At 40.0% G+C, this 23862-nt stretch overlaps 1 protein-coding gene across 1 annotated transcript; it reads right to left on the reverse strand.

Annotated features, from left to right (window-relative positions):
• Window positions 1-180: 180 nt before the first annotated feature.
• On the reverse strand, window positions 181-18394 carry psmb3 (proteasome 20S subunit beta 3). Its single transcript, XM_039739636.1, has 6 exons — window positions 18256-18394; window positions 12734-12918; window positions 12497-12604; window positions 5245-5422; window positions 445-539; window positions 181-341 (listed from the first exon to the last, which is right to left on the reverse strand). Exons 1-6 carry the CDS (start codon window positions 18256-18258, stop codon window positions 293-295), a joined length of 618 nt encoding a protein of 205 aa, XP_039595570.1. The 5' UTR covers window positions 18259-18394; the 3' UTR covers window positions 181-292.
• Between the last annotated feature and the right edge of the window lie 5468 nt (window positions 18395-23862).

A 23862-nucleotide genomic window follows, 5' to 3' on the forward strand; every position in this document is an offset into this window, starting at 1 on the left:
AAGCTTTGTGCGGTTAACGAACCACTGCCATGAATACACCCAACAGTTGACGCCCCACCATTTGACGTAAAATTATATTTTAATTCAGAAGTGCTAATAAGATGCTAAAAAAACAAATTCCTGTTTAGCTTGCCTTGTTCTTAAAGGTACATGCATCTCCATTAAATGGCACCCAGTCTGTTTCATTACTCATTCCGGGGTTTTAATGAGTGGATTGTTACATTTGTAAAACAAAGAATGGCAATAAAAATACAAATCCATGAAAAAGAAAAGTTCCAACATTATACCGATTTTAATCCATACGAGCTTTCAGTGTTCTTGTGGTTACTTTGTCCTTTTCACTGTGGGAGAGGGGGGAAAAAAAAAAAAAAAGACATTAACTGTGTATTTTTATTTTTAAATAAATGTTATTTCTGGCAGCAAAGGAGCAGAACGCATACTCACATTACATGGACTATGACCCCCATACCCGATACAGCGTCTCTGTCAACCGCATTCAGCATTGCCTGAGAAATGGTTTCAAAGAGGTCTTCTGGCTCCTGAAACACACAAAGGTGGGCAAGATGTCAAGTACATGGGACCCTCTAAAGAGGTGATGCTAGTTGAGGTGTGTAATATTGTGCTAATTATGCTGGACGATTAAGATGATGCTTCCTGAACCCTTTCAGGGGTATCATTAGGATTTTGGGCTGTTGATTAAAAAAAAAAAAAAAAAAAGGCAACTTTAAAATTTTCCTACCTGTCAGGCCCCCCAGGTTTCTTAACTGGCAAATCTGGGAGACCCCAGGACCCTGACAGAGACATCGAGGGCAGTGGAACACAGTATGAGAGTCAGACACAGAGGTGCAATAAACAGATAAACACACTTCATAAAGTACACGTTCCAAAAATGGGAAAACAGTAAATAGGTGTTTAATCTATCCAACCCGCTATACCCTAACTACAGGGTCACGGGGGGTCTGCTGGAGCCAATCCCAGCCAACACAGGGCGCAAGGCAGGAAACAAACCCTGGGCAGGGTGCCAGCACACCGCAGGGATAGGTGTTTAAACAGGATAGAAAAATGCACAATAAAATATCTATTATAATAAAAAAAATCCTGGGAAAATACGACTTTTTCAGAGAGATGATCTCAAGTCCCGCGAGATGAGACTTTGTGCCAAGAGATTTAACCACGCCTGGGGCCGGAAATAAAGGACAAAGAGTAGATGACAAAGTAGAACAGCGTAAAGAATTCAAAAACATTGGCATGATACACATGCAGAGCAGGTTAGAGATAATGGAAGTAGGAAAATTCAAAAGACTCAAAAAAAAAAAAAAAAAACGAGAGTAAAGATTGCATTATCACAAACAAATGGAAATCATCACTCAGTGAAGTGACAGAACAGCGAAAAGAGATTGAATATATTGTGCGGATTTAAACTTTAAGTTGGAGACTTGTAGATCATCTAATTCATGTCGCCATCAGGGAAAAGTACTGTTTCTTCCCAATGAAGAGGCGTATCCGAAAATTAAAGGATTTGTTGTTTGGTGAAAGTGAAATCCGCATACAAGAGCAGCAGAGACGCAAAGTGACAGGCGCGTAGCACAGGCCAGGGGGATTGGCGAGTGAAGCGAGCAGGGGGCAAAGCCCCCTAGTCTCAGAAAAACAAGTAAAAATTGCACACACTCAAAATCGGGGCACTTCACATCCAAGCACATTCAGTTCCGACAAGCTCTCATTTCAGCTATCATTTGTGTTTTGCCGCCCGTCTCACTAAAGCCGAGAGCGTCGCTAAGCCTTCTATTGCAACAGAATCCCACCCCCTCTCATCCAGCAAAACCAGCATACGGCCATAAGCAATGCTGAAGACCTCCAAATCTCTAAGCCTGTCCCCCTTCTACATTCAGGCCAGGCTTTTATAAGCCTCTCCTGCCATCAGCTGATAAGAGGCCTGGTTCACCCCTGCGCCTGTCACACGTACTGTGCCTCTAAACAAGTGAGCTAACCAAGCATGCTCACAAGATGGCGCTGGTGTGCCTCTCGACCCCTGCTTCCTATGCCCAATAAAACAAACCGTTCCGATCCCCCAGCCATTAAAAAAAAAAGGGGCACCATTTTTAAAACCTTACCATACTTTCCTGTTCTGCTGCCCCCAAACCAGTGGCAGCAAGCAAGCGACTCCAAAAGAAACAAACAGACAGGCGGCCGCTGATGCAACTTCCTGAGGGCCCTTAGAGGAGAGACACCCACAGCGCTGTTCAAAATCCCCCCCCCAGAAGTGTTGTCCCTTTGCTGCTGACATTGTCCTACACCCTTCATGTGCAACTGAAAGGATGCAGGTCTGTGCCATTCCTCCGATCTTTATTTCAAATGCTAAACCCTGACGGGGCACAGTTAGATATATTCAGCAGGACATCACAGGGAAGAAACTACACCGTCCTGCAGAAAACTGGAAAGGCGTCATATAAAACTAAACTGTTGTGAAAGGAGTTGCAGCCTCACACTACCACGTACCGTTTTATTGCAATCGCCTGGTTTTGTGATTCCTTGGCGTACGTTTAATTTACACCGACTACAACTGAAACGTGTGCTGATCTCAAAGTCACCCATTACTACAAATGGGACAACCGTACTAAAGAGTTTCATTACATTAAAAGAAGAACCGACCACTCCATAAGTAGGGCTGAAAAGTGAGGCATATGAACCACTGGTCAACCCAACCAAGAGATTTATGCCTCCTCTTCATATAAAACTTGGACTGATGAGACATTTTGTGGAAGGGATGAACAAAGAATTTGAAGGATTTCGCTATTTGAGGCTAGGGTGTTGTACCGCGTTAGCCATTATGGATGTGGTGAGGAGCTAAACAAAATAACCTTTTATTGGCCAACTAGAAAGATTACAATAGGCAGGCTTTTGAGGCAACTCGGACCCCTTTCTTCAGATAATCTAACCCTAACCCAATCTTGCCTGAAGGGGCCCCGAGTTGCCTCAAAAGCCTGCATATTGTAATCTTTCTAGTTGGCCAATAAAAGGTGTCATTTTGCTTAACCTCTCACCACTGTTTGAAACGGACGTCTCCATAAAGAGCGGATGCCAAGATTTAAGGATGGCATTTTTTGTTGATATCCAAATCAGACACATCATCAATGACGAGTGTTTGAACATCTGCAAATGGGGTCAGAGAATCTCCTGGAAGGCACTGGAGGACTCGGTCCAGAGGTTGACCGCATCCTTCAAGCATACAAAGGCACGAAGATTAAAATAATGTTCTAATCAGTCTAGGATTCCTTTTCTGCATTCACACTTGGATTTCTTCCCAGCTAATCCTGGTGCAGTAGGTGACGACCATTATGAAAAGTTTTATGACAACAATAGAAGAGCGTCATCAGGGCAAATGGATAACTATCATTGGACGCTGAAGTAAGAAGCTTCAGATGGAGAGTTCAAACGAAAATCAGCAGCAAAACATTTTAAGCTCAGTTGAACTAATGCAATGTGTCAGCCTCATTAAACGTGTTAATTAAATAAAAGTTCAGCTTGCATTTCTCCAAATTCCTACGTGATGCAGTCTATCTGAAATGAAATTTGTGTTCAGTGCCTGGTGAGGTCTGTGAATCGCAGATTTCAAGCAGTCCCTGCATGTAAGGGATACGCGACAAACTCCTAAACATCATCTTCTTTCGGCTACTCCTGTTAGGGGTTGTCACAGCGGATCATCTTCTTCTATATCTTTCTGTCCTCTGCATCTTGCTCTGTCACTCCCACCACCTAAATGTCCTCTCTCTCTCTCTCATCACATCCATAAACCTTCTCTTAGGCCTTCCTCTTCTCCTCTTTCCTGGTAGCTCTATCCTTAGCATCCTTCTCCCAATATACCCAACATCTCTCCTCTGCACATGTCCAAACCAACACAATCTCGCCTCTCTGACTTTGTCTCTCAACCTTCAACTTGAGCTGACCCTCTAATGTCCTCATTTCTAATCCTGTCCATCCTTGTCACACCCAATGCAAATCTTAGCATCTTTAACTCTGCCACCTCCATCTCTGTCTCCCGCTTTCTGGTCAGTGCCACCATCTCTAAACCATTTAACATAGCTGGTGTCACTACCGTCCTGTAGACCTTCCCTTTCACTCTTGCTGATACCCGTCTGTCACAAATCATTCCTGACACTCCGCTCCACCCACTCCACCTTGCCTGCACTCTCTTCTTCACCTCTCTTCCAGCTGTAATAGACCTGCTGTGTGCCCTGAAATGGTGGTGACCATGTAGAAAAAGTGCCATTATTTCTACCTGGTGGGTCCGAAATGCATGCAAATACCCTTAAATGAAATTCTGCGATGTACACTTGAATCATGATATCTGAATTGTTTGATTTGTAATTTTAAACTGGAGCAGAGGGGCAAACTAAGAAAGAAAAAAAAAAAAAAGGTGTACTTATATGCACTCAGGAAATAAGACTGTGCTCCGATCTGGAAAAAGCCAACAGTGTCTTGGTGAATGACAAGGGCACCTACTGGCACGCAAAACACTGCTACCTGTGCTGAGAACAATGTCTGCTGCTCCCCTGGGTAAGGGCACAGCCAACACCTGAGACCCCATAATATGCAATGGGCTTCCTTCAGATGGTTTTATTTGGCAATGCCAGTGGAAATTAAAAGCAGGCCACGTGACGGCTTTCTTTAGTGTTCCATTTCTTAGTCTTAACTGCCTCCTCCCAATGTGCAAAGAAGAGATAAATAAATAAAATTAAACGATGCAAAGCAGGAACAAACCTTGAAATTCCAGTCCACTGCGGTCCTACCCCTCAATGCTCAACCACGCTGTGCCAGTTTGCAGATGCCATTTAACTAATCATGCAAGCTTCTGGGATGTGATTGGAAACCAGCAGGAGTGGGGAGAGCGTGATGGCTCCATAGATACTGACCTGGCCTGGCGCTCTGCTAACTATGCCTGTGCTTTAGCAGTGTATTTAAAAATTGATAAAAAACTGGGGGTTATGGTGCTTTGGTTTGATATTTTCTACTCAATCCTTTGTAAGTACGAAGCAAACAAGTGGAAAAAAAAAAAAAAAACCCACACTCTACAGTTGTCATATCTTAGTTGAATTGATTGATGTTGAAGTTATTCCGTGTTTTTTTTTATTAAAACTTTCACACAAAAGCCAGTGGCCACCTCACGTCTCCCCCAAGTGAATAAAATAACGGAAAGCACGCACGCGTGTGCCCACTGTAGGCAATGTCAGGCAGTTGTCAACTTACCATGTTTGGCTCCCACAGGGATTCACACATGCCATACATCTGCTCCGCACAAGTGCCACTGACAACAAAGTCCTCTGTGATCATTGGACAGCCGATCAAATCCAGCGAGCATATGAAGGGCTCAAAAGTCTTGGGATCCAAACCGGCGATAACGGGCTCTACGTAATATGGGCCAAACCTGTGGAAAGAAAGCATGCAGTAGTAGGTCAGTCTGTTAATGAATGAAGTTCCTTAGTGGCTTCATAGCATGAATGCTTACAAATAAAAAAAACACTTTTAACGGTAAAGGACTGGTTTATCAAAAGTCTTGTAAACTTCTCCCATGTCGTTTAGGTCGGACATTTCTCTTTCAAAACTTTTACATCTCAAGAATATTGATATGTTGTAATGTTTTTACCAAAAACTGCACTCTGAATGTTCTTATTTCCATACATGTTGAAATAAGCATCCAAACACTAGAAGAGTGACAGTGAATGTGTCAGGAACATCAGAAAAAAAAAATTATGAAATATCTACAAGTAAATATGTCTAGTTGTACTGTTCTGAAGCTGCGCAAAAGATTTTTTTCTTTTTCTCCGCTTTTACTGTTTTCAAGCAAGTGTCCATGGCATTCATGTCCATTATTGAAGATCAATGGCTTTTTAGCATTTTTGAGGGCAGATCTTACGGTCAAGATTGTATACCGTTGGTAAAGAAATTATATTGTGGATCGAAATTACAACACTAACAGTTGCAAAATTAATAATAAAAAAAAATAAATCTGAAATCCATAAAATTGGATTCTGCTGTCATTTGAAAGTTCAAACATCCCTCTCATTTAGCAGTCTGGTCAGCAATTCAGCCATATCTTGAAGGGGTTGGTTTGCAATGTGGTATCAGAGTATGTAGTTTGGCATTTTAATGGCAAAACAAAGTACTTTAATTATAGCAATTAGTAAATTAATGAGGTTTTTTATGCAGCTTTTAAAAATTATGCATCACTGTTCAGTCCCACTGGTGGGTCCAAAACAATAGGATTGAGTTTACAGAAGTTACAAACATTAAAGCTACTCAAACAAAAGACAGAAGTTATAAAATTAAAAAAAGCTAAATTTGTATCAAAAGGCTGGAAGAGAAAATAGCTTAATAGAATTGGTATGTGTGAAATTAGACATTTTAAACACATTATATTACAATTTACATTAAGTCTGAGTTGGTACATCTCCCCCATATGACTCCAGTCATCCAATAATTGCTTGTGACTCCACAGCTCTGCCTTAGACTCGCTATGATTTTGTACATGAGGTCTGTCACTGAAAATTGCTGGAAAATAAAAGTTGTGCAATGTGAATAGTTCATGCCCGCTTCTGAAAATGCACAGCCCTCTCCGCTTGTGCAGTAGACATCATCTGCTGTTACTTTTGGCGGCCAGTAGAGGTCGCTAAAAACAAGCCTTTCGAGGTCTTTGAGTCAGTTCTCCTTTTATTTTAATCTCAACCTGCTTACTCAGCTTCTAGGGTGAGCAAAAGGGCGAAGGCCCACACCCTTGACGGCATCTGTGCAGTGCTGCACCCAACCCTGGGTGGAGCGCCAGTCCATATCTGGACCATCCTATACTCAACCAAGTCAATTTAGAGGGAAGAATCAACCTAAAACGTCTGTGGCACATGGAAATAATGAGAGTTTCAGAAGAAAAAAAAAAAAAAACCTGACACACACACACGGGGAGGAAATGCAAACTAAGCCAACCAGTGTGCCTCTGGTTGTACTTTTGGAAGTGGTATCTGCATGCATTACTTGCTCAGTTTCTGCAGTTTTGTGTCCACATAAATACCAGACTTCAGCTTTTGTTTAAAAAAAAAAAAAAAGGGGTGGCCTGTCCTTAAGGTGACACTGAGATATCCTTCTTTGGCTAACCTAGTTTCATTACTTCTGCTCATTTTATTCTTAACAGTGGTAACTGAATTAATATCATCTCATCCAGTAAACTAATAGTTTGTACCCAAAGCAATACTGATCACCCTTACAGACTACAGCAAAATTCTTGTGGGTGCACGACTGGCAGTGCCTTTGGGGCATTGTGCCCTTATTCAGATGCAGCTACAAACATCGACAGGGCCTTGTAAAAGTACTCAGCCCCCTCAGAAGTCATCACCTTTCTCTGGATTTCAAAAGATACATACACTGTGGACTGAGAAAGCCTTCAGGCCCCTTCACTTTCTGCATACTTTATTGTGCTGTAGATTTAAGTGGATAGATTTGCAGGTTTTGCCTATCAGACTAGACTGAATAACCCATAATGACAAAAAAAGTTTCAGAAAGTTTTGTAAACTTATTAAAAACTGAAACCTCTAAATTTCGAGAAGTATTTGGACACCCTGTGCTGTGGCACCCCACATTGTGGTCAGGTGTATCCTGTTCACTTTAATCCCCCTTGAGATGTGTCCAGAACTTGATTGGACACAGCCAGAGGAGTACGACAGTTTACAGGACTCCGAGCGTTAGAAAGAAAGATCCTCTGGTCTGATGAGACAAAACCTGAACTCTATGGGCAAACCTCCGAGCACTCCGTCTGTCAAAGACCAAGCCCTGCTCATCATCTGCCTAATACCAGTCGTACACTGAAGCATGGTGGTGGCAGCATCACGCTAAACGGAGGCTGGGACAGCGAGACTGGTTAGAATTTAGGGAAGAATAAATGCTACCAAATACAGAAAGGTCTTTGTAAAGACCACCTCAGACTGGGGGTGATGAATTACCTTTCAGGATGACAACACTGGCTTAGGATGGTCTTAGGGATAAGTCTGGAACTGTCCAAGTGGGTGTGGAGAGACCTGAAGATGGCACTTTACACACACTTCCCATCCAGTCTAACAGAGCTTGAGATCTGTCAGGAAGAATGGGATAAAGTGCCCAAATCCAGGTGAGCAAAGCTTATCCAAGACGACTGAAACTGGAATTTCTGCCAAGGGGGTTTCTATTCGTATAAAGTATTAAATTACGGGCTGAATACTTCTATGAATGATGGGGTTCAGACTGAATTTCTTTTTAATTAGCAAACCTGTCTGAAAACATGTTTTCACTTTCTTATTATAAGTTATTGAATGTAGATTGACCTCCCTCCATTAGTTGGAGTTATGCTTTGCTAATCCATGGTAGAACAAACATAAGTAACACCCAACATCATGCTGGTACCTACAACAAGGAAGGAGGAAGAAAAAAAATCTGCAAACCTCATATCGTTAGCACGGCTGGTGAAAGGGCAAAAATATTAAAACGGATTTGCAGATGACACACAAGAAATGACCTCACCATCTTACAGTCTTTCCTCACAAGGCAACTACAACATGAAAATGACAATGCTTTAAAAATGGTCACTCAGAGAACCAACCATAGCATACATCCGATGACGCCAGCCCTCCATTACCATTCACGGCTGTTCAAATTAAACATCAGACTGGAATCGAAGTGGCGTCCGCACAGAAGCACACACAACTTTGTCAATGAGACCTTTACAGACTTCTACATTTGCATCGCTTGCTCTAAATAGACACCTCTCTCTAATTTTTTCCACTCTTTACATGCAAATCAGACATCTTCCCTCCACACTTCAATGTTTCATCCGTTACTGACTACAGAGGTTTTGAACACAAAACTTCAATATGACTGACTGTTTTGTGACTTTGGCTCTTCCAGATCTCTTCCTGTCAGAGTTTCTTCCAGTTTCCATTTGTCTTTGGATTGTGTAGGGCACCACTGGACTCACAGACACTGATATATATATTTTTTTCTTTCAATTTCTCTGAATGAAAGGCCTACACTTCTGGGGGTAATAATGCTCAGTCTTATTTAATTTGTTAATTGCCGTTTTCTTGCCATAATCACTGGAATTGACATCTTTCTACAGTGTAATATTTTCCAAGTAGTACTTAAGAAAGTGTAGCAACACAGTCTGTTCTAACTGTTTCAAGACAGACAGAGAGTTTTGAAGTAATCGACAGGAGTTGGGACACTTGAGCAAATTGTGTGCTTCAACTTGCAAGGCTTCATTTACTTTGATTGCTGTAGAAAAATCAGTAGGTTGTAACCTATTGGTTGTTGCCTGAAGAAGGCCCATTTGTAATATTCAGAAATTTCCTATTTTTCAATTTTTGCTAACCTTAATTTTAATTTTTTTTTTAAATAAACCTCTGGCAATTTACTGCTTAGCTTTTCACCATTTTCGATCATTACATGCATTGCGACCGGGTTTGAAGAAAAACTTTGGTTTTCTAAAGCTTTTGACCAGTAGCATAGGCCTGGACCCTCTAAAACAGTGGTTCTCAAACTCAGTCCTGGGACCCCACGGGGCTGCATGTTTGTGTTCTCACCAGTTTCATAATCAGTCAAGTTGTTTTTCTTCTAACTGATCTTATTTAATTTGCTGGTCTTCTTTTCTCTCATTCAGAGCAGCAGAGCATTGTGATTTTTACATTCATAAGACACATTGCTTTAAACACTGAACTTATTATTTTCCAATGAATTTGCCCCCTTAATTGCACTGTCATAATGACAGTAAATAGCAAGTAAAAGAGACGCCTGGGAGATGACACTGAAGCCTGCAACTACTTCAGCATCAGACCTTCTAATGTGCTCACGAGTAAAGAATGATATAAATAACCAACAGAAAAATCATTGGGATGATGAAAATCTTAAAAGACATATTGGAAATAAAAAACTCTAAATAATCCCCTGTAATATTCATAAATGAAAAGGTACATTCTAATAACCATGTGCCAAACTTAGTTTTGTAATTTCAACATTAACTCCTAAACAGAAACTGAGAAACAACATCTTATGTTAACGAGTCCAAACAAAAACAGAAGTTGGTGAGAACAAAAACGCCTTCAGCCACCATCCCCAGAACTGACCTTGAAAAGCACTGCGTTAACAAGACCCCACGATGCACTTAAACTCCTACTTGGGCCATCTCCTCCCCACTCACCAGGGGCCTCATGCGTAACGCCGTGCGTAGAATTCACACTATAACATGACGTAAGCACAAAAGCCAAAATGTGCTTGCGCACAAAAAATTACAGATGCAGGGATCTGTGCGTTCGCCAACTTCCACATTCTTCCGCTACATAAATCCTGGTCAGCGTGCAAAGTAACGCTCGTGCACATGCCTGCCGTCCTGCCCCAACTCCTCCCAGAATTACACCTCTTTGAATATGTAAATCAATATAAATAGCCCTTAAGCTCAATATTCTATGAAAAGACAATGGGAAAAGCACGGTGGAAAACATAAGAATCTCAGCGAATACCAAGTGCAGGCAAAGGAAAAACATACTATTTGTTGGTCTAAACAGTGGTATAAACAACAAAAGGAAGTCGATCGAGTGACATAGCATAACGGAGAAACTTGAAAGCCCAAGTTCACAAAGTCGCACAGTGCCCAAAATAAAAAAAAACCTTGTCACATATAAAAGTCGCCGTGAAAAGGCAAGTCGTAGCCCACCGGCGGAGTGTCATATGAAAGCTTCTTAGGGTACAGAGATATATATATAAAAAAATATATATATATATATATATATATAAATGTCAACTTTAATCACGTAATTTGTCATTAAAGTCGAACATCATAAATTTCATCTTAAAATTGTTTCATTTACTAGTTTCTCAAATCCCATTGTAACTAAAGTAGCACGTTAAATGCTTTGTTTTGTATTTGATCTTCTATGTGCTCTGTGTGTGCGAATAATTACGTGCTTCTTCAACCAGCTTTCTCTTCCTCCGACAGGACACAGAATCAATTACATTCGTGATATTACAGCTCTCTGAATAATTAAAATACTGAGATGTATACGTGATATCATTTTCATGATGACAGGAGTTAAATCATGTTATTAAACATGGGAACACGGTGGCGCAGTGACTGTTCATGTCTCAGATGCTTGCTGCGCCATGCGCGACCTTCGATGAAATACTTTCAGACACAGAAGTACGGTCTCTTTCAAACGTACTAACCTCCAATTCCTGTCCTTACTTTTCTTTCTCCAAATACCCAATCGCCACACAATCAGCTCTGTAATAGACTTTAAGCCATCTGTAAGCTTTGAATGCCAATTCTTTAAAACTTATAAGGAGTACGTGTTTAAATTATTTTACCCATCTATCCTTCCAGTGTCACGCCAGTCCCAGCAGGATTACAGCACGAGGCAGGAATGATCTATGAACGGAGTGCAAGCCAATAGTGAATTTTAAATTATTCAGTTCTAACCTGTAATATTCTGTGGGACACTTACACCACGTGTACATTAATAGTAAGAACCAAAACCAGCCATTTTCTCATTACAAGCAAGAAAACTACAGAAGTCGTGTTCCTACCAATATGAAAAATGCAGAAAAATGTTGCCATGTTCTCAGTACACTTCGTTGTTATTACGTAGCATTTAACTTTTTCTAACCACCCAATTATGCTGCACAGGTTGCCCATTTCTTTCATGTTCTTTTATATCCATCCACCTACCTTATCAATAGAGTTTCTATGGAACACTGTCCTCAACTCTAACAAAATTAAGTATATAGACTACGCTTGTGGCCCAGTGAATTAGTGGCTATTTTTTCTTTTTGGGAATCTGCTTTTTCATGCAAAAGTGAGCACTTACAGTAGAAACATAACCAATGGTCATTTGGCATGGTGACACAGGGTAAACGTTAATACCAAGCACAAAATCAACCTGACCTCAATGAAGGATACATCTATGGAGCATAAACTATAAGCAAGATGTAAAATTGTACGAGTAGGAGTGAAAACACTAGCGCAGACGGAGAATGTTTCATTTAAAAAGAAAACGTAGTCGTGTGGATGTAGCTTATGGGACCCGAAGTGAATAACACTAACAAGTGTAACACTAAATGTTAGCAATTGTACTGTTGCTCTGCAATCAAAGCACTTTGGGATGGTAAGTCATCACACAAAACTGCTATATAGAATAAAGATTGCTTGTTTATATATTGTATATTTAGTATGTCATGCTTGCTGCTACAAACGGTAGTTATTTTAAAAAAAAAAAAAAAAAAAATTAATAATAAATATGCAGCTACAAGTCCCCCGTCTTCAGAATTCTTTAATTGGTTTTATGAGAACCTATACATTTATAAACGCTTACATTTGCAGCATAAGCGAACCATCTTAAAAAAAAAAGCTAACAAACGTGTTTGTCACCAGCATGCTATATTAAAATCTGTCATTACTAATTAAAACATTTAAGTAAAATGAAAGGCCCCTCACCTCCTCTCATACAGAAGATTCGACACCATGCTCATAAAAGTCTTTGGCTTGATTTGCCTTCCTTCCTTCAATTCATACAAGTTTAACCTGAATTTAAGGCGTTGTGATCTGCAAAAGAGGAAAGGCAACTTTAAAACCTTACAAAAAAAAATAAATAACACTCCTTGCATTAAAAAGTAGGTTTTAAAAGTTCTAAAAACTTCCTTCTTGGTAAAAGAAAGAGAAGGTACTACTCACACTGTCTGCACATCTGTTGCCAAGCCGGCAAGGCCGATGAACAGCCGATCTCCCATGGGAAAAATCTTCTGAAAGTCTGTGGTCACCATTTGGGCCTGAATCCCAAATCTTCTGTCAGCAGCAATTGCGACGCAATTCTTGCCTCTCATGGCCATTACGGCCCCACCATTATAGGACATAATCGACTGAAACAAAGAATTAGCACTCAGTGAGATATTTGACAAAGCCAAGTGTGACAGTGGTGCATGTGCACCTGTCAAAAGAAAGAGAGGAGGAAACGTAACAGGATGACGTCAAAGGAGGATTAACAGCAAAATCTACTGCAAGAGCCTAAAAGGAAAAAAACATAGCAAACCTTTAGCTTGAAATAAAACAAATTAAACCAAAGAACACACTTTTATTAAGTTTAAAAAAAGAAATGTTGGTTAGGCTTTGTATATATTAAAATAGATAACTCGTTTGCTGAATTTTCATTAGAAAACAGGCCACCGCAACCTCTGTGAGGTATCCTCTTAAACGGGACAGATTTGTGCACATTGGGATGTGTAATTACTATTCAGCAGACCAGTGATTCTTAACCTTTTCTGAGTCACGGACCACTTTAAGAATCTGATGAAAGCTATGGGCCCCCTTCCCCAAAAATATTCACATAAACATAACTTTAACAAGTACTTTATTTATTGGGATTCGATTGTCTCGTACATACAGGGCGCGTCAAAATGATGTTAACATTTGAATGGGGGAAACAATTTATTCACAAAACATACTTCATATGTGTAAGATGATTTACAGGAATGTCTCAACCTGTTCGCCATTATGTTCAACACATGTACCTTATGAAAAATTGTATATACATAGCAGTACCATTAGTGTTAACATAATTTTGACTTGCCCTGTATATGACATACACAAAGTGTAATTAAACTTTACACAGTGGCAGGGTGGGTTTTCTTTCATTTCTTTCAATGGGAAACTGTTGATTGGGACAAAGGGGGGTGCCGTATGGTGACTTTTCTTGCATGAAGTTTCTCACGCGTTATTTTTCTCACGAGTGTGTAACTCGTGCATTAGGCTTAGGTGAGATAATTACTTGAGAGAACAATAGCAGGAAGACGTAATGCGCAAGAAAAATCAACAGTATCTGGCTTTATAGAGAATATAAATGTAACATTTTTATCTGACCCACATGAACACCTGAAACCCATCCATGGACCCCTAGGAGTCCACGGACCTCAGGTTAAGAACCCCTGCAACAGCCTGAAAAAATGAAGATGTAGATGTTTAAAAGTCTTTGCACCCTTTCTTCAATTCTGCTCTCAACATTCACAGGCTCTGATAAGCAGCGGACTAAAGCCTGGAAAATAAAAAAATAATTCTAAGAGAGCAGCAGAAGCTATAAAATTACATCTGCTTGTTTTCAGCATAGACTAAAAACTTAAATAATGGAGATGCATGTTAGTTACTGAAATAGAAGCAAAATGTTGGAAGCTTCAATGGAAGAAAAAAAAAAAAAAGGTTTGTGTTACAACTGCTTATAATGTGGTCGGCTATGCAATGAAGATCAAACGTGTCCCTTGTAAAAGGCCAGTGTCTTTTATAGTGAGCCACAGAAAAATGGGCAGAAGCCAGCTTCTCCTACAACCTCAGCACAACATATGAAGTATACGAAGCAACTTGATAAGCCAGACATGCTACGTACTGATGAAACAAAAGTTGTATCCAAGCAGGGAGACCCTAATTGACAGCAGGCACCCTGCTCATGTGCCCACATGTTTTGGGACTGATGCAGGCTGGGATCATACTGGGAAAAAATGTTTCTCTACCTACCACAGAGTATTGGCACTATTACTCCCAGTGCACTTATCAGAACATTAGACAGATTTAGATGACAACAGGCCATTCGGCTCGGCAGTCCTATCGATGCAATTCTTCTAAAATAACAACAAGTCAACTTTTAAAGGTCCCTAAAGTCCTACCGTCTATCACAATACTTGACAGCTTATTCCGTGTGTCTGTGGTTTTCTGTGGGAAGTAAAACTTCCTAATGTTTCAAAATTTCCCCTGAACAAGTTACCAGCTGTGTCCCCATGTTCTTGATGAGCTCATTTTAAAGTCACCGTCTCGATCCATTGTGGACTAATTCTATTTATAATTTTAATCACTTCAATCAGGTCTCTCCTTTTGCTTAAACTATAAAAGGTTCAGCTCTTTTAATCTTACTTCGCAATTCACCCACCGTAGCCCTGGAATCAGCCCAGTCGGCTCTTCTCTGGACTTTCTCTAGTGCTGCCATGTCCTTTTTGTAGCCTGGAGATCAAAACTGCACACAGTACACCAGATAAGGCCTCACCAGTGCGTGATAAAGCTTCAGCAGAACATCACTGGACTTGTACTCCACACATCAAGGCGCTATATAACCTGACACTCTGCTAGCCTTCATAATGGCTTTCAGACACTGTCTTGCAGCTGAGAGTGTTGAGTCCACTACGACTCCTAAATTCTCCTCATTTCTTATTTGGAGTGTTACAAGACCTTATGTGGTGAAGAGCCTGTTGCTCACTCATGGCCTTTACCTTAAGAGAGAAAACAAAATCTTAATCTACCCATTTTAACACAGTGGAGATGGTTGTCCTAGTCTGGTTAACATTAGTACTAGGGTGTTGTACCTTGTTAGCCATTATGAATGTAGTGAGAAATCAAGCAAAATGACACCTTTTATTGGCCAACTAAAAAGATTACAATATGCAAGCTTTCGAGATTTCAACATCTTGCCTGAAGAAGGGGCCTGAGGTGCCTCGAAAGCTTGCATTTTGTAATCTTTTTGCTTGACTTTTCTCCGTTTAACATTAAAATGAAAGGGAAAAAAATACACATTTTTCTATTTGAGGAACACTCCAAAACTTACTTGGAGCTTGTGAGGAATTTATTAACGTTATCCTTAAATACGCACAGTGGGTTTGATAACGCCCAAGACTCTCTACTGTTTTTAGTCAACAACGCAGTGGGCTACCCAGTATGACTGCTCCCAAAGTAAGCTGGAGATGCTGTGGAATCGGATATGAAATATTACATAAAAAGATTGCTGGAGCTCACAATAAGTTACCATAAGTATAAATCTAAATAAAAAAAATAACGCAGCTCTGCACCAGGATCTTCCCATGCCAACAAAAGTATCGGTGTTCTTTGAAGATTGCGTTATGCCGAATCCATTTCTGAAATGGGAATTTCTCTACCACAAACCTTTCCAGCGAGGTATTTGATTCAGTAAAAAATGCTGTTTTGAGAAGAACTGTTGATTTAATAATAAAATAAAGTTATGTTTGCCTTTAATGCTCAGATTATTTGAATTATATTCTGGGCTGAAAAAAAGCAATCTTCCTCATTCTAAACATCAGTTGAGGTGGAAACAACCCAAAAAGCAAGTACTTGCTGCACATTTGATATTTGTGTTTTGCTTTCAATCAGTAATTTTTCTTTTTGTTCCTTTAAAATACCCAGCAAGGCTTCTGGACAAGAGGGGGTCAGAAAGATGAGAGAGAAAGTGCTGTACAAGTGTGTTTTTTTTTTTCAGAAATATGCAAAGTCATGAGGATCCATCAATTGCCTTGACCACCTAACAAAAGAAAGAAAGAAAGAAACAAACAAACTCAAGCAGAGGTTTCTCTGCATTAACAAAGCAAAAATAAAAACAGATCTTTGTTGGGCCTTAAATCTGGCAGCTTTTCAATGGATGCAAACTTCAAATCCAAGATGTACGAAGTTCAAACACAAAGAGTTTGGGCAAATTTTAAATCGCTCTTCCTACTCTCTTTAAAATAAAACAGTTCCAAAATGACATTTTACTGGGTTGTGCGATTCCTTGTTGCACATGAAATTGGGTCTTTGGGAATCAAAAAGTTTCCTAACATGTGGGGAGGGAAAAAACTCCAAAACTTTAAGGTCTAGCAGGAAGCAACAAATGAAGAACACCTGGAATGAGCCTGGGCCACAGTATGCAGTAAGAGTCCTTTTAAAATCAGAAGATTTTACAGATTTAGAGATTTCACAAACCTGTGACCCTCTATTCACAACTATTTATAAACGAAGACATTTCTGGAACCTTCATCAGAATGGTTCCTAAAAACGTCTCCCCAGTGGCATCGCTCTAAAAAAAAATCACTGTGGCACCTTTACATTCAAGGGTATAGCAAGAACTTGGGTGCAACATGTTCCTCCCATTCGGGTTCCCAAGATAACAAACAAGGAGAGCAATTCCACCCGGAGGACATCACTCAAAGCGATCGACGTTAAGTAGACAGCCGAGCGAATCTGCGTTAGCAGACATCTGTTGGTCATTCCACTGTGAAACTCCTTCAGAGGACTACAAGAGGAAAAACTACCAAGTGACTGCTTCTTGTAAGTAATAATTATATCTAAAATCATTAGATGTGTATTTTAAAATATCTGAGTATTTCATTTTAAAAAATATTACATTTTTCCTCTCAAAAAGTTTTTTTTTTTTTTTTTAATTTTAAACATTTATCTTTTAAAAATCTGATGTGATAGAACAATTCATGATTGCCAGATTTGGATTCAGCTTCCTCAAATCTATAAAGAACTCCTACCATTGCTGACAGACCCCTGTAATGGAAAACGGGCTGAAAAAGGTGAACTTTTGGCCACAACCACACAAAGTAAGAGATGTGATGAAAGGCACATCATCTCAGCCAGTAAAGTGTGGTGGTCCACTAAAGATGTTAATTAGTTCTGGGGGCACAGAAAATGTTTTTTTTTGTGGAAAGAAGAAATGGTTTTGGACAAAAAAAGGAGGCTTGTGCAAGGCAACAATCCAGAAAGAGACCTTTAAAGTCCCAGCTGAAATGTCGGCCTCCACGAGTGCCTTTGAGGTTGGCTCTGAATCGCCAACTGCTTTTGAAGTGCACGAACGTGGGCACACATGCCATAATGAAGACCATAAAGATGAAGAGCTCTTAAGATCAACCTCAAGAAAAAGCCCCCTGAAAAAACAGTAGGAAGCTAATCAGGGACATCGTGTGAAATAAGACCACGAAACTGGACAAAAGGCACCAAGCACTAGGTATCTACCGAGGCTAATGAATGGGCCTTGCAGCATCCGAGTCCAGCACCAATCGTGTGCACACGCCAAGGAGAAAGCGAAACCAAAACCAACACCCCGATCTCATTACTTTTTCCAGTTACACACAGTATCTGATCTAATATTTCTTTTTAAATAAATAACAAAACGTGCGTCAAAATGAAGCTCAACTTAAAATCTCTTTAAACACACGACCGATTTGTCATGGCAAGCGCTCAGCTCTGCCCCACTTATTCTAGGCAGGTACTCTATTACCCCAAGTAAATACAAACGAAATTATCCTGAAAACGCCATAAAACATATATTAAAAAAAACCGCAAAGCTCTCATCAATATACAAAGTAAAAGTAACCACTAAACGGCAGTTTTTAGTTTAAACCACAAAACAATCTTCGTTTAGTTCAGCCGTATAAGTGTTTTATTCTTACCATGATAGCAGCTGTACAACGTTAACAATTCCTTTGAAAATTGTTTATACAAGCGTAATTTTCGTATAGCTCTTAAATATCGAAGCGGATCTTTCCTTTCAGCGGCACCGTGCGTAACCTAACATGACGCTATTTACCCCCTGTTTTTTATTGGTTGACGTTCACGTCATAGACCGATAGCTATCCGGTTATTGGTTGCTTTGCTCTCATTGGGCGGGATAATATTGCGTGTATAGTTTGTCCGACGCGAATGAGCTGCGGGGATGTGAAAAAGTGAAGAGTCACGCCGAGGAGATGACAGACTCTCTGGCAAAGCGGAAGCGCCGGTCGTTAAGAGAACTAAGAGAATGTAATGTCGCTAAGCTTCACCATTGTCGCTTCTTAGCGCTGTTTAAAGGGGTTCGTGCAAACCCATCCGTCTGTTTTATACGCCCGCTTTATCCAATGCAGGGTCGACGGGCGCGGAACATTAATTTAAACCGGTGGTCTTCACGTTCAGTCCTGGTGGACCCCCCTGCGATTGCAGGTTTTCATCCCAACCAGTTTCTTCTTGTATTAGTACCGCTCTATTAGTTAAGTAACCATTGACTTCCCAGTTTGTGTTTTGATTTTTTATTATTTTTATTTTTATTGATCCAGAAACTGCTCACTGGTTGTTCTAAATGTTTACTGAATGAAACGGTAATTTAAATGCTTTTTTGCTTATTAGTAATGTGTATCTTTTAATTTTCTGGTTATTTATGTCATTATTTACTAACTACACAAGTGAGTAACACTAAAATAGATCAGGGAGTGTCACTTACTGTGGCGTCTTGTAGTGTGTGTGTTTGTGTCGTTCAGATACAAGAAAGAGAGCAAACTCCACGGAGAAAAAAAGTGAATTAAAAAGAAAATGAAAGAGTTGAGCATCAAAACATATGGCAAAAAATACAAACATTTCTTAAATTTAAAACTGGTGCATTGCCCTGAATTCAAAATGAGGACAGTTTCTTTTCTACACTGCAGTCACTATGGCTAAACCAGTAGCTTTGTGGGGATAAATTTTGAGGCTTTTAGCCTCTGAACTGCTGCGTCCAACCCCTGATCTTTTTTCGGGAATGTGCAAAAGTAATATGGCCCCTGATGTTTTTGTCTATCTGAATTGATTCAGCCCCTGATTACTACATGTAAGGCCGTGGACCCCACTCCCTCAGCTCTTAAGTGTGAAACTTAAAGGTGGACTATCATATCTCCCACTCTTTTCATTTATATTCCGAGTAGTAAGAGAATGTGTGAAAAAATTGCAGAGGGGCTAAGATCCTGATATTTGCAAATCTTAATGTTGGGCCTGGGCTAAACAAAGTCTCTGATTTCACCTTTGTATTTCCCTGTTTTCTAAACTCCTCCAACCAATCTAAATTGTGCTTATTTTGTGTTTCTTTTATAAATATAGTACTGGTCGGCAGTACAAGTCTACATTGTCTTATTGTTTTCTGTATGTATGTTTTGTGCTGCATATTATGGCACCGGTGCTGAGTGCCAGAATGAATCCTATGCTCTTTATACGGCTCTTTTAGGCGGCTTGCCATCCATATTAGCACTGCTCGCCATTGCCACCCTAAATGGAATTCTCTTTGCAACTCTGTACGCTTGCTGTTTTATAGGTGCCCCTGCTGCTGGTGATGGAATGGCAGCTCATCATATGGGTGACTTATCCCTGGCTGATGCAACTTGTCAGTACCATTACAAAATTCGGTATTTCACTACTACTGTATATACAGTGGGTACGGAAAGTATTCAGACCCCCTTCAATTTTTCACTATTTTGTTATATTGCAGCCATTTGCTAAAATCATTTAAATTAATTTTTTTCCTCATTAATGTACACACAGCACCCCATATTGACAGACAAAAAAAATTTTTGAAATTGTTGCAGATTTATTAAAAAAAAAAACTGAAATATCACATGGTCCTAAGTATTCAGACCCTTTGCTGTGACACTCATATATTTAACTCAGGTGCTTTCCATTTCTTCTGATCATCCTTGAGATCACCTTCATTTGAGTCCAGCTGTGTTTGATTATACTGATTGGACTTGATTAGGAAAGCCACACACCTGTCTATATAAGACCTTACAGCTCACAATGCATGTCAGAGCAAATGAGAATCATGAGGTCAAAGGAACTGCCTGAAGAGCTCAGAGACAGAATTGTGGCAAGGCACAGATCTGGCCAAGGTTACAAAAAAATTTCTGCTGCACTTAAGGTTCCCAAGAGCACAGTGGCCTCCATAATCCTTAAATGGAAGACGTTTGGGACGACCAGAACCCTTCCTAGAGCTGGCCATCCAGCCAAGCTGAGCTACCGGGGGAGAAGAGCCTTGGTGAGAGAGGTAAAGAAGAACCCAAAGATCACTTTGGCTGAGCTCCAGAGATGCAGTCAGGAGATGGGAGAAAGTTGTAGAAAGTCAACCATCACTGCAGCCCTCCACCAGTCAGGGCTTTATGGCAGAGTGGCCTGTCGGAAGCCTCTCCTCAGTGCAAGACACATGACAGCCCGCATGGAGTTTGCTAAAAGACACCTGAAGGACTCTGAGATGGTGAGAAATAAGATTCTCTGGTCTGATGAGACCAAGATAGAACTTTTGGCCTTAATTCTAAGCGGTATGTGTGGAGACAACCAGGCACTGCTCATCACTTGTCCAATACAGTCCCCTACAGTGAAGCATGGCGGTGGCAGCATCATGCTGGGGGTGTTTTTCAGCTGCAGGGACAGGATGACTGGTTGCAATCGAGGGAAAGATGAATGCGGCCAAGTACAGGGATATCCTGGACAAAAACCTTCTCCAGAGTGCTAAGGACCTCAGACTGGGCCGAAGGTTTACCTTCCAACAAGACAATGACCCTAAGCACACAGCTAAAATAACGAAGGAGTGGCTTCACAACAACTCTGTGACTGTTCTTGAATGGCCCAGCCAGAGCCCTGACTTAAAACCCAATTGAGCATCTCTGGAGAGACCTAAAAATGGCTGTCCACCAACGTTTACCATCCAACCTGACAGAACTGGAAAGGATCTGCAAGGAGGAATGGCAGAGGATCCCCAAATCCAGGTGTGAAAAACTTGTTGCATCTTTCCCAAGAAGACTCATGGCTGTATTAGCTCAAAAGGGTGCTTCTACTAAATACTGAGCAAAGGGTCTGAATACTTAGGACCATGTGATATTTCAGTTTTTTTTTTTAATAAATCTGCAACAATTTCAAAAATATTTTTTTTGTCTGTCAATATGGGGTTATGTGTGTACATTAATGAGGAAAAAAATTAATTTAAATGATTTGAGCAAATGGCTGCAATATAACAAAGAGTGAAAAATTGAAGGGGGTCTGAATACTTTCTGTACCCACTTTACATTGTTATATGTTTGGATGAAACGCCAAGAGAAACAGCAACTAATCTGCCTGTCAATGAAGTTCAAATTCTAAATTCAAATTCAAGTTCTGAAATTCAAATTTTAAATTAGTTAACTATCTGTTATATTTCAATATAGACAACAACCAACACTGGAAATGAATCAAAAATAAAAAGCAAGTTTTTTCTCACAAACTTGAGAAAGACTGTAGTGCAGAGGTTAGTGCATCCATATAAAGATTCCAGAAAGAAACCTTATTTTTTCTCGATCTGTAACTGGCTCCATAAAAACCATGAATAGACTTATAATAGATTTGTGAAATCCTAGTGGGTTCCTGATTTTAAATGGACTCTTACTGCATACAAGAACACAGACTTAAGTTCAGGCTCTCTTGAACTGTCCATACCCTACTAGGTAGGCCACGGGTTCAGGTCTTCTTAATCTGAACCTTTTCGAAGTGCAAAGAACCAAATAACCCTTCTAAGAACCTGCGGTGGGCAGGCGCCCTGCCCGGTATTTGTTCCTACCTTGTGCCCTGTGCTGGCTGCGGTTGGCTCCAGCAGGCCCCGTGACCCTGTGTTAGGATATAGAGAGTTGGAAAATGACTGACTGACTGGCCTTCTAAGAACGAGCTCATGTCTGCTGTTTTCTGAGAATGAATGTACCCTGACAGCAGGGGGCACACACAGGAAGGCGATCGGAAAGGAAACTGAGCGGGACAGGCAAGACGTCAGGGGCAGGAAACGCCTAAAGAACACGTGGACAATTGGAAGGGGAACCCCGCCAATAAGGGAAAGACTAAAAATGTGCCGGGGTAACCAGAAGTAAAATATTTAGGAACAGTGATATCTAAAAACTTGATCAGAAGGGAAGACACCAACATCTGCAATCGTATTGTCGACATGAAGAGATCTCTTAGTCGTTGGCTGACCAGAGATATTGCAAATCTGAAGGTCTATCCAAATTAATTTACCCATGTCATTCTCTGTATGTCTCTCCCCAAAACATAAAGAAAGCCAACTCAGTAATTTTAAAATTTCTATGCAAAAAAAAACTCACTATATTAAAATATCACAGTAAAAGATTATGATAAGGGTGGTGTTAAAGCCTTAGACTTTGAATCAATGGCAGGAACTTTTATGATTAACTGGATCAGAGCTTGTTTGTCACAATGTGATTCCATGTGGTTTCATATACCCAGATCTACTTTTAAAAAATTAGGAGGAACTGAGTTTCTATTAAAATGTGACTTTGAGATTAGCAAAGTTCCTGTTAAATTATCTAGTTTCTACAAACAGATCCTTTCTTTCTGGAAAATGATATTTACACACAATTTTGCTCCCCACATGTCTACCCTATGGAACAACAGAGTGATAACAGTTAATAGAAAGTCATTATTTAATAGAAACTGGTTTGAGAGGGATATCTTGTGTGTAACTGATTTACTGGACTCGGAAGGTAATCTGCTAGATTATATTTATATTTTTGAAGAAATTTAAATTAGGTTGTACTCAAAATGAATACAGGCAGGTTTGCCAGGCAATCCCATTGGCATAAAGGCAGTTAATCTACAACATCATGTGATATTCAGAAGTCAAGCCAGTGTTGCCAAACCTAAAAATTGGAAATTGTAATCTAAATGATAGCAAATGTAATAATAATGTTATTAGAGCAAATTTTAAATCCATTTTTTTCCATGATCTTAACTCGAAAGCATTTATAAGTTTTTAATGAGGATCAGTCAATTATGGAAAAGGCTTTTTCTAAATTTCTTAAGTGGCCTCTTTTCCCAAAAATTTAAGAAACACATTTCAAGATAATTAATAATATATACCCAGTGGCAGAATTTTTAAAAAGAGGATTTCAATTTGAGGTGGACCCTTGTGTTCTTTTTGTGATTCAACTTGTGAAACATTACAACACTTGTTCTTTTCATGTCCTGTCTCGGCTAATTTTTGGTTAGTAATACTCAAGGTTAATGATATCCCACAGTTTGACTTCTCTCATATTATGTTCTGCGTGGATAACTTGTATCCATCTGTCTCTGATATGATTGACATTGTCATTCTCTTAGGTAAATACCATATACACTGTAGTAAGTGGAGAAATAGCAAGCCATCTTTTACATGATTCATTAATGATTTGAAACAATACTTCCTATCACTTAAGAGACTGAAATCCAGCAAATCTGTAAGAAGGATTTATGATAACATGTCTCATTTA

Source organism: Polypterus senegalus, chromosome 17 (assembly GCF_016835505.1).
Source record: "Polypterus senegalus isolate Bchr_013 chromosome 17, ASM1683550v1, whole genome shotgun sequence".
NCBI lineage: Eukaryota > Metazoa > Chordata > Cladistia > Polypteriformes > Polypteridae > Polypterus > Polypterus senegalus.